An 11,789-nucleotide genomic window follows, 5' to 3' on the forward strand; every position below is an offset into this window, starting at 1 on the left:
AGCTGGTGGTCAGTTTGTCAGAGAACGGTCATCCAGCATCTCCCAAGAATACTTATTGCTCAATAAAAAATTATAATTTCTACAAAATCTAAGTATTCTTGTCTTGTACCCATGGAGAAGCGTCATAAGCGTGTTTGGCGCATAACATAATGCATCTTTTCTTTAGACATTAAGAATGTTTGTTTATGAGTCAACAATTTGGTGTTTTCCAATTGTATCTTTTTTTTTTATTGAAAATGTTTATTGGGTGATACAGCATGAACATAAATAGCATAAATATGGAAATACACCCATTGTCTTTTTGATCGTGTGTTTATCCAATCCAACCCTCCCCCAACAGAGCCAAACAAGTGCATTAATGACAGAGAAAATGAACAGAAACTATGGTACAATACCTAGTGCAACCTAGCAATACCAAAAGCAACAATACATAAAGAAGCGAAACCAGACAGTAAGTACAAATATTTAAGAAAAAATATAAGAATATGGAATGAAGAGACTACACTTCACTAAAGGGCAATAACCACGAACAATTATTCCTGATACACAGCGCAATCATGAGTTCATAACCAGGTGGCCTCAAAGGATTTCAGTCGGTTATGACGTACAGTAGTGAGACGAGCTAGTTGACAGTAACCATATAAGCGGTGAATCACCAGTGACACTGCTGGGGCATCCGCTGGCTTCCAAAAGGTCACTAACTCAAAATGAGCTGCAAGGAACACCTGCTGGGAAAAGCGTTGAAGGTGCTTGTTCAGATTAGGCAATGGAGATTGAAGAGGGCATGACAAGGTTCAACAGTAACAGTTACCTCTACAACTTGTATCAACCATTCAGTAATTTGTGTCCAAAAAGAGACTGCTTCTCTCACTGCCACTATATGTGAATAAAAGTGCCAATATTCCCGCAATTTCTCCAGCAGGTATCTGACACATTAGGAAATAAACAGTGTAAGCAAGCGGGTGTCAGATTCCAACGATAAAGCAATTTATAGCAGTTCTCTTGCAAAGTAGCTGATATAAAACATTTACCAGCAGATAAAAAAAACCAGATCCCAATCCTCAGCACTCAGGGGATGTCCCAGATCTGTGTCCCAGTCCCTCAGTTGTTTAAAGGGTTCAGACAGACGACCATTTAGAAGATTAGAGATTTTAGAGATCAAGCCCTGCAAATTATCTGCTTGTTGGAAATAGTTTTCAAATAAAGATCTGGTCAGGCGAAGGGTATCTGCTCGCAGAAAAGAGTCCACAAAATGCTTGAGTTGTGCGTAAGCTAAAAAAATCTACATTCCCCAATCCATATAAGTCTCTCAAAGCAACAATAGTAAAAAAAAATGAACCTGACTATATAAATGTTCAATGCGAATGATACCCATAGCCAACCATGATGCGAAAGTCTTTGATTGTAAACCGCTTGGAAAGACAGAATTATGAAAATGATGGGTAAGAAGTGAATAAGAGCCTTTACCAACCAGTAATAACCGCCACTAATACCATATCCTCATGGTTACTTGCAGTGTGATTGGGATTCATGATAGTGATCTCCAGGAAGATTTAGGCTGCCAGGGCATAGCAGATAAAGACATGGTTCCTCATATAGCTTGTTCTAACAAAACCCATTGTTTTACATATTTCGTCCTGTGAAGGTCGACCAGAGCCCGTAATTGAGAGGCACTGAAATCAAATTAGGAACTCCAAGTCCTCCCCGCAACTTAGGTTGATAAAGGGTCAGCCGGGCAACCCTTAGTGAATGCTTTCTCCAAATAAAATAAAAAATATTTTTTTGTCATGCGCGTAATATTGCAGAGGAAAGAAATATGGGAAGAGCAGAAAATAGATAGAGAAAACGTGGGAATATACTCATTTTGATTATAGCTATCCTCCCCATGAAAAGGTATCCTGGGACCACCTTTCCAAATCATTGTCTACAGTCTTCTGTTATGAATCGCTGCCCACGGGTTCCCCCCGCGAGCAGTCTCTTACCTCCCCCCATGCTTCACCCGACGTGGCACGGACGCCGCCGTCGGGCCCTTCAGCGCGGCCGGAGCCATGGTCTTGAGTTGCTCTCACGGCCCAGAGGCTGCCCCAGATGTTCGCCTTCACCGTGGCCGGAGCCGTGGACTTTCAGCGTTCTCTTTGCGGCACAGGAGCCGCCCCGACGTCCTTGTTTTCTTCACGGCACAGAAGCCGCAGCCCCGGGCTCGAGTAGCGGCTGGAGCCGCCCCTGGGGCCTCCTGCAGCGGCTGGAGCCACTGCCATCATCAGGGTCTGCTCTACAGGCCCAGCCCTGCCTCTCCTCTGAAGACGTCGGTGCAGGCTGCTGTCCACTGTCCTGCACAAGTTCCTGCTTCCTGCCTCTAGGCGCCTCTCTGCTGGATTTATAGGGCCAGACACAGGAAGTGTGCTGGCCCCACCTAGGGAGTGGACTTCCTGCTCCAGCCTTATAAAGGGCTGCTCCGTCACTTCAGTCTTCGCCTTGCATCGGAGTTACTTCTGTCTGGAGGCTCCTACCTGCCAGAGCTCCATCAGGTCTTCTTCGTGGAGCTCCTCTTCGTTTCATCTCGTCATGTCAAGTCATGTTCGTGCCTGAGGTCCCTGTCCAGGTGTCCTGGCTTCTCGTCTTGATCTTCTGCTTCCTGATGTTTCAAGTTCCTTGGTGTCCTGCCCTTCTTGGTGTTTGCTTCAGCGCTCCTGAGTCTTCTGGTACCTGTCAGGCCGTGCTCTCTCGGATGACATCTTTCCCGAGCGTGGAGTAGCCTACAGGTGGACTGGTGTCCTGTGCTCCTGAGCCGTCATGTCCTGCCAGTCTTTGCGGAGCTCCGGATGACTTATGGCTCCGTCGTCGAAGTTTTGCCTCGGTTGGATTCTTCCCTGCGCTTGTCCCATTCTCAGCGTGGTCCGTGACCAGCCTCCTCGGACTGTGTAGGGCGTGCAGTGGGACAGGGTGGTCCGTGACCAGTCCTGCGGGTGGAATGTGTAGGGCGCCCTGAGAGACAGTGCCAATGTCCTTCCACCCAGCTTCTCGTCTCGTCTGGACTTCGTCAAGTTCCTCGTATCGTCCTGGATGCCGTTGCATCAGTCTTGGTATCATGTCAACGTCTTGTTCCTGATGTTGTCGCATCGATCCTGGTCTGTGATGTCTTTGCATCAGCCTTGGTGTCATGTCTTCAGCTACCTTGGTGTCATGTCCTGTGCCAGCCCTCGTCTCTGATGCCGTCCGCATCAGCCTTGGTGTCATGTCTTCGTCTGCGATGCCGTAGCATCGATCTTGGTGTCATGTCTTCATGTCAAGGCCTGTCTGCCCTCGACCTCAGGCCAGGCCTGCTGCTCCATGCCGATCTAAGCAGCAGGTCCGAAAGGGCTCGGAATGGTTGGAGGACCATTCACATTCCAACATCATCATGTTGTTGGCCTTGGGAGCTTGCAGGCCTGGCAGAGGATAAGACCGTCAGCCATGCTGGAACACGCCGTTAACCCTCGGTTCGGTCATGGATCCATCTGGGGTCGGGCTGAGGCCCAAGGACACACTAAAACACCCGGTATCTAACACCTTCAGCAGAGGGATATAGTTTAGGGCATAGAGTTCAGAGACCCGAGGCCAAATACTAATGTCTCTCTCAATCAAATTTATATTCAAGATTTCAGATTTATCAAAATTGATCTTGAGACCCGAAACTTTGCTAAAGTGATCAAGTTCATCAATGACTTCTTTTAAAGAAATAGAAGGATCAGACATGGTGAGCAAAATGTCATCCGCAAAAAGAGAGGTCTTGAACTGATGATCACCCAGTCGAATCCCCACTATTTGTGAAGATAAGCGAATCCGTGATTTGAAAGGTTCCAAAAATAAAGCAAACAATAACAGGGACAAGGGACAACCCTGCCTTTTGCCCCTCTCAATACTAAAAAGATCCCCTTATCCCCCATTAATATTTACTCGGACAGTTGGGTGTTCATACAGCCTCATCAACCAATGAAGGAAAAAGTGACTAAAGTTTTGAACAGAAAAGACCAGTGAACCTGGTCAAACACTTTTCCCACATCAGTGGTCAATAAGACAGATGGTATTTGCTCCTACTGGACCCACCATATTAAATCAACAATTTTGCGCAACCATACAGCCTGGAACAAAGCCCACTTGATCAAAGTGGACGAGAGAAGGTAATATTTTATTTAGTCTTTCAGCTAAAACTCTCGCCAATATCTTCAAGTCAAGATTTATTAAAGAGATTGGGCGATAAGACCCACATAGCACAGGATCCCTGCCCATCATGGCTATAACTGCTATTCCGGCTACATTAGAGTTCGAGGTAAGAAAGCCCCCTTCATATACTAAGATATGAGAGTACCGCTTATAATACCCACTAGAAAAGTCATCCAATCCTGGGGATTTTCCCACTTTCAGCTACTTGATTACATTTAAGACCTCAGGGGTACTGATGGGGCTATCCAGATATTGGTGTTGCTTCATAGTGAGTTTAGGTAAAGTAACAGAATTAAGATAGTCATCTATATCTGAATCCACAATATTCACATCCTTACTGCCCGTACAGGTAGACACTGAGTTGCCCTGGTGGTTCCTAATTTTTAGATTTATTTATTTTAGATTTATTTATTTAGATTTATATTCTGCTTTTCACACTTTTTTCAGCGCTTCAAAGTGGATTACATTCAGGTATTGTAGGAGAGCCTTGTGTGTAAAAAGCTTTCAGGCATCTGGCCAAATAATATCCAGCTTTATTCTCCCCTTCATAATAGGACTGTTTAAGTAAGTCTAATTTTTAGTTAAGGGATTTATCATCAAGGGACCGGAGCGCAGACTTTTATATATTCTAGGAGATTGATTGTTCATATGGAGACATATTTTTTTTTTGACCTGTTACAACTGAAAAAGTTTCTTAATGCTAAAATTTCTTCTAGTGCTGTTATTGGTTCCACCTAGGATTTGTTAAGAAATTTGCTGGACTAATTGTATACCTCTAGGAATGTCCTTTTCTTTATATGACTTCTTTTTATTTCTGATTTCCCCCAGTTCATTGTGTGCTTGAAAGAGGATTATTAGAGTTTACTGTTATTTGCTTTAGTAATAAGTTGCATTTGTTTGTGTTTCTCTGTAACCTATTTTCTTAGAAATATTAGTTATTATTTGTTAAAACTGAATAAATATTAGTTTAAAATATATATATATATATCATTTCCAGCATGGGTATCCTCCGCAGTAAAAATTGAAGCAAAGAAATAATTTAGTCTTTCTACTATGGCTTTGTCTTCCCTAAGGAACTTTGCCTCCCTTGCATGTCCTGATGTGATATTTACCCAATGAATGCTTTGGATAATTGAAGTCTCCTATTATTATTGTGTTGCCCATATTATTGTACAGTTTCATCTCTGTTAGCAATTTACAGTTTTTTCCTAATCCTGACCAGGTAGGCAGTAATATAGCTGCACAACTATTCTCTTCCCTTTTACCTTTGGAATTTCTTTCCATAAGGATTCCAGAGTGCAGTTTGTTTCCTGCAAAACTTTCATCCTGTTTGACTCTATGCCATCCTTAGCATATAATGCCACCCCTCCACCAATTTTATCTGCCCTATCATGTTGAAATAATTTGTGCCCTGGTATCACAGTATCCCATTGATTATTCTCCTTCCACCAGTTCTCTGAGATGCCTATTATGTCTATATCTTCCTTTAGTGCTGTACATTCAAACTCGCCAGTCTTATTGTTCAGATTTATGACATTCACATGCAGACATTTTAAAGTAGATTTATTTGTATTTCTGTTTTTATATGTGCCCACAATTTGCTTATTATCAGATGATATAGGCAGTTTGGAGTCATTTTTATCTGTGTGCTCTGTATTTAAATATGCTTGGGCTTTTTCAGCTTTTACAACCACATCTTTACTGGGACATTCTAACTTATTTGGTCTGCCAGTATTGTTTGAAAATATCTCCCTCTAAACCAGTGATGGCTAACCTATGACACATGTGTCAGAGGTGACACGCTGAGACGTTTTTGCTGACACGCGCAGTGTTTCGTGGACTATCGGGAAATTATTATTTTTTTATCAGCTGTGCCGAGCCTTTTATTAGCGGCTGCGCCGACCCTTTAAAATTAAGTTTTTAGTATCCCCCACCCTCCGGACCCCTCCACCCCCCCACAATGCCCCCGGACACAGGGAGGCTCATGAGGCGCAGTGACAGGCAGATAGGCAGAGCCGTGGTAAGGCTCACGTCATCACGGCCCAAAGAAAAAGATCGCATTTAAGCGCACTGATGCTCCTCCTCCTTCCTGCCTGTGTGGCCCCGGAAGTAAACGTTGCTGGAGCCGCGTGGGCAGGAAGGAGGAGAAGCATCAGCGCATGCAGAAGAGAAGCAGCGCTTGCGCTTACGGGCCGCACAAATCCCAAGTCGCAGCGGCCCGAGAAGAGGAAGAGGCCCGGAAGCAGGGCCGCCGCGGCCCGAGAAGAGGAAGAGGCCCGGTAGCAGGGCCGCCATGGCCCGAGAAGATTAGGGCCACTATAGAGCCCATTCTGCGGCGACCCGTGAAGAGGAGGCCCAGAGATGAGAGAGAGGCCTAGGATCTGTAGAGGGTGTGTGTGTGTGCGTGGATGAGATGAGTTGAGAGATTGTGTGTGAGAGTGAGGACCTGAATGTTTGCAGAGACAGCATGTGCTTGAGCAAGACAGCATGTGAGAGTTAGAGAGAGCCTGTGTGTGTGAGAGTCAGACAGCATGTGCCAGTGAGAGACTGTATGTATGAATGATTGTATGAGAGAGAGCATGTGAGAGTGAGAGTCTGTGCTTGAGCAAGACAGCATGTGGGAGTGAGAGAGAGCCTAGGTGTGTGAGTCAGACAGCATGTGCCAGTGAGACTGTATATGAATGGTTGTATGAGAGAGAGCATGTGATAGTGAGAGCCTGTGTGTGTGTGTGAGAGAGAGAGAGAGAAATGCATGTGAGAATGAGAACCTGACTGTGTGTTTGAGGGAAGAAGATAGAGAGAAAAGAAACAGAAAAAAAGCCAATATACAAGGAATTGGCAAAAAAAATAAGAAAGGGAAGGTGGAAAAAAATAAGAAAGGGAAGGTGGGGAAAAAAAGCCTGTGACCAACCAATTAGAAAACTAAGATCAGACAGCAAAGGTAAAAAAAAAAAAATTACTTTTTAGTGATTGGCACATGTAATCTTTGGGAATGTGCAAGAATAGCAATTTCTCTATGCGTATCTCGCAATGTACGAGATCAGCATGTAGAAAGTGGAAGCCCACGGGGCCTGCACAGAGGAGGCAGCAGAATGGGCTTCAGTGTCAATAGCAGCAATCGACACCTCCCCAATAGCCATGTGGCAGCAGTGACAGTGGCAGCAGAGGAATGAGAGAGGTTCCGAAGTTGCTGGCAAAAGAGAGGGGGGCCTGCCTTTAGTGTGTGCATGTGTATGAATGGGACTCTGCCTGGGGGTGTATATGTGTGAATGCATGGGTGCCTGCCTGGGGGTCTGTGTGGATGAGAATGAATTGGTGCCTGCCTGGAGGATGGAGCGGGAGTGGTGTGAAAATGAATGGGAGCCTGCCTGGGGTTCAGTGTGTGTGTGTGAATGACTGGGAACCTGTCTGGGTGTGTGTGTTTGTGTGTATGTGAGGGAGTCAGTGAGTGTGAGAGCATGAGTGTGTATGAGAAAATCCAGGGGAGTAAGAGTTTGTGTGTGGGGGGGGGGGGGTGGAGGGGGAGAGAGTGTTTTAATTGAAGATTTAGCCAATGAAATTCAGCAACAAAAATGTCACTAAGCAGGAAAGGTAAACAATTATTTGTTTTTGCTTTATTAATAAATACAGTACATATATTAAAATTATAACTTTTTGTTATTAATTAGAGCTACAAATATCACAAAATTATGGATTTTTCTAGAAATGACACACCACCCGAGTTATGCTCATTTTTTTATGAATTTTTGACACACTGAGCTCAAAAGGTTGGCCATCACTGCTCTAAACCATGCGTTCTCAATGTGTTGGTTCCCCCCATGTCCTAGTTTAAAAGATGCTGTATCTTATTTTTAAAAGTTAGTGCCAGCAGCTTAGTAATACCCTGGTTAAGGTGGAACCCATGCTTTCAGAATAAATCCCCCTTTCCTCAGAATGTTCCCCAGTTCTTAACAAAACTAAAGCCTTCTTCCCTGCACCATTGTCTCATCCACACATTTAGACTCTGGAGCTCAGAATGCCTCTGGGGTCCTACATGTGGAACTGGCAGCATTTCTGAAAATACAATTCTGGAGGTTCTGGATTTCAATTTCCTACTGGGGACAGTAACTTTTAAACAGCTGCACTGGCGTACAGACTTGCACAAATGGACATGGCCATTTTATACCAAACGCGTATATAAGTGCATATGTTATGTGCGCGCAATTTTATATAGACGTGCGCATATGCACGCAAATACTGCTTTTACCACATAAGTGGGGGAATTTTGCTAGGTGCGTGTGCTGTCGCAAATACCCTTTTCCCCAGTTCTCCCCGGTAAAGGACAGGACTTCCTAACCAGCGGTGGACTCACGATGTCGGACCGGCCCGGGTATTCGCCACCCAGGCCAGCCTAGGACACGCCACGTGGTCTGCCGAGTGCGGCTCTGTCACGGCCACGCACGGCAGACCACGTGATTGGAGTGATCAGCCCACCGGGGGATGCCCGATCCCCCGATAGGCCAATCCGCCCCTTTTCCTAACCCCCCTAGCTAAATACCCTCCCTTTTACCCTATTAGCCCTGACCCTTCAAACCCCGCTGACTAGCCCTGATGTTATTGATTGTACTCTTTTCTGTTTGTTATTGTAGTGTTTTATCCCTCCTGAAGAAGCGTTTTGCGCGAAACACATTCGTTTCAGGGGATACACTTGCTTGTAAAATTACTTGTCTTGAAAATTCATCACATTGGAATGATACATTGATGGAATAAAGTTCACCATGAAAATGACTTTGTGGCTCAAGGTCTTTCACATAAGTTTAACACACGCATGTTAAATCAGATGCCATCTCACTTTTATTTATTTATTTATTTTACTATTTTGGGAGACAGGCACTCGTCTCCACCACTATATTATGCATTAGCACTCACCAGATATTTTATAGCAGAGCTAGTTTTTATTATGCAACAACTAAAGGGTTATAATCCCAACTATAAGATGTTGAATTTTTCATAAACCCTATAGGTTCAATATAAAGTCAGTCAAATGAATGTTGAAATGAACTGGTGTTGGGGCATCTACATAAAACCTGTGTGGACTTGAATAGTATTTGAAAATATCAGTGATTGGTTATTAACAATAAATATATTTTAGATGAATAAAAACAATGCTTTTGTATTTTTAGTGAGTATCCATTTCATTTCATTTCTGATTCTACAAAGCTCTGCGCAGAAGCACAATACCATTGGTACTAAGACAGTGGTAGCAGGAGAGACGCTAGCAGTGTGAGTGACAGCAGGAGAGACATTGTCACGAAATAATGTAAAACAGTGTGACAGCAACTGCTGAGCATATACACTACTTAACTATAAGGGATTTTCCTGCCCTTGGGAGGAATCATGAATAACTAGTTAATAACACAGTGTGGCAAGAAAAGAAAACTCCCAACCTGAGGCTGCAGGAATAAGAAACACAGCGCGTCATGTGCTTTAGAATTATATTTTAGTGCAGGAGTGGCCAGTTCCGGTTTTTCAGAGCCACAAACAGGCCCGGATTTCAGGATATCCACAATGAATATGCATGAGATTGATTTGCACACAATGGAGGCAGTGCAAGCAAATCTATCTCATCCATATTCATTGTAGATATCCTGAAAACCTGACCTGTTTGTAGCTCATGAGGACTGGAGTTGACCACCCTTGTTTTAGTGTAATATATCCCCTAGTCAAACAACCTCTCATTACACTGAGCATGCTTCCTACAGATAAGATTATAGTTCAAAATTCAAAACCTTTCCTTAAAATAGAAATAATGCATATTGAACATGTATTTTTCATCTTAACCTATACATACTAATAGACATTAGAATTGTCTGAATGCCTGTTTAAAAAGCGATGTAAAAATATGAGTGTAATTGCATATGTGTACAGGTGTGTTAGTGAGGAAGTATATATGTGATAATGTTAGGCGTGTACATATGTGAAAGTGGATGTCTATGAATTTAATCAGGGAGCGTATGTGCGTCTGAGTGAGTATCCAGTGTATAACAGCATGGAGTATATGTGTCAGGATGAGTTTACAGTATGTAACAGTGAGCGCATGTCTCAGTGACTGGGAATTTACAGTATTTGTAAAATCACTTCTCTGTCTTATTTATCTGAGATCAAATATAAGTTCTCAATCTGGAGTCGAAGATGCTCCGTCCTTGGCCTTTTGACTGAGATTATGAACGTACATAACACTGGAGAAAGGTTAGTGCACAGCCACCTGACCCCGCTGGTGACAAATACCATTTGGACCCTGGACAAACCAGGAAGATTAAATCTAGAGTGTGTCACTGACTGACCAGGACAGGTATTACAGATTCAATCAATACAGACTATTGAAGCAATTAAATTTTAAAGTCATTTAAAGACAGGAAAGCTGAAGGAAAATCACTTTGAAAGTGCGATTGATAGAGAAAGAGAGAGAAAGAGAGAGAAAGAGGAAATGTGAATATATATACAAGATATAAAATATATAGAAACATAGTACTGGGAATGGAGAAAAAGACATGCTATAAATAGCCTCCTTTTGGATAGCAGCAGTGCTAAAAGAGAAGGTGTACAGCTTTACAGCTGAGACTATTTCTACTACTAACTATTTAAATTAGAACATCAGATTGATAGATACGGTTGGTAAAAAGGCAGATAGACTAATTGGAGGGTGACAGGGTGATTAGAAATGGCTAGGCTCTTACCTCGGAAGGTGAGCGACGCCTGCCTCTCATGGGTACCAGGCAGGTTTCTCACCTTCTTCAGACTCACACTCAGGGTCATCTCTGCTGAGAAGGAGAATTCTGCTTCTCCCTCTCTCAGTGCTGGGAAGTGCTGTTCTGGGACAGCTGTGCTCTAGGGAGTTGCCATGTTAATACTTCTTGGTTTTGGGACCCACGGCTCTGTCTTGTCCTGTCAGTGTTCTCGGGGTCTGAGTGTCTCTTACTGTTCTCTGGGCCAAGTTGGGTTTTGCCTCTGTCTAACCCCGCACAGCAGGTTCAGCCAGAGACAGGACTTGCCCAGCAGGTTCTGACTCCCGCCCCACACCTGGCAATCACGAATGTGCAAACAGAATACCTACAGCACCTCACCTCAGCAGAGGGAGGGCTCACGGCTTCATCACACAGCCTCCTCTGCCCCTCCAATATGAACACTACGTGAGAACAAGCTTTGCAGAGTAAACAGGAAATAGATATATTTTACAGTATGAGCTGTAAGCTATTTCTCCTTTGCCTTTTCTTTTCCACCCCATCCATATTTCTTAGACATATACCTATCAACAATCACTGTTACAGAGGAAGGCAAATTCACTGCAATACTTTAAGAGGGTAATTTTCTAAAGGTTTCAGCACACAAAATGTGAAGTTACGTGTATAAGTAGCATGCACGTACACAAGTAGTATTTTGTAAATGTTTGAAGTATGCACATACTAGCAATGTCCCACATAAAGGTAAATGAAATAAAGGGCAGATAAGGGGTGTTCTTGGTAGAGGTCAGTAAATTATGCAAAAATTAGTATTCCATAAGTGGTATATGTGAATACATTACCAAAATTGTATGCACACATTTACAC

At 43.5% G+C, this 11,789-nt stretch overlaps 1 protein-coding gene across 1 annotated transcript in view; it reads right to left on the reverse strand.

Annotated features, from left to right (window-relative positions):
- LOC115097189 (fer-1-like protein 4) overlaps positions 1-11,164 on the reverse strand; it is a 359,866-nt gene extending 348,702 nt beyond the window's left edge. Inside the window, exon 1 of the mRNA XM_029612774.1 lies at positions 10,920-11,164. Within this exon, the coding sequence (XP_029468634.1) occupies positions 10,920-10,998 (79 nt within the window). The 5' untranslated portion in view covers positions 10,999-11,164. The remainder of the gene's footprint in view (positions 1-10,919) is intronic.
- Positions 11,165-11,789: the final 625 nt, after the last annotated feature.

Source organism: Rhinatrema bivittatum, chromosome 8, assembly GCF_901001135.1.
Source record: "Rhinatrema bivittatum chromosome 8, aRhiBiv1.1, whole genome shotgun sequence".
Classification (NCBI taxonomy): Eukaryota; Metazoa; Chordata; class Amphibia; order Gymnophiona; family Rhinatrematidae; genus Rhinatrema; species Rhinatrema bivittatum.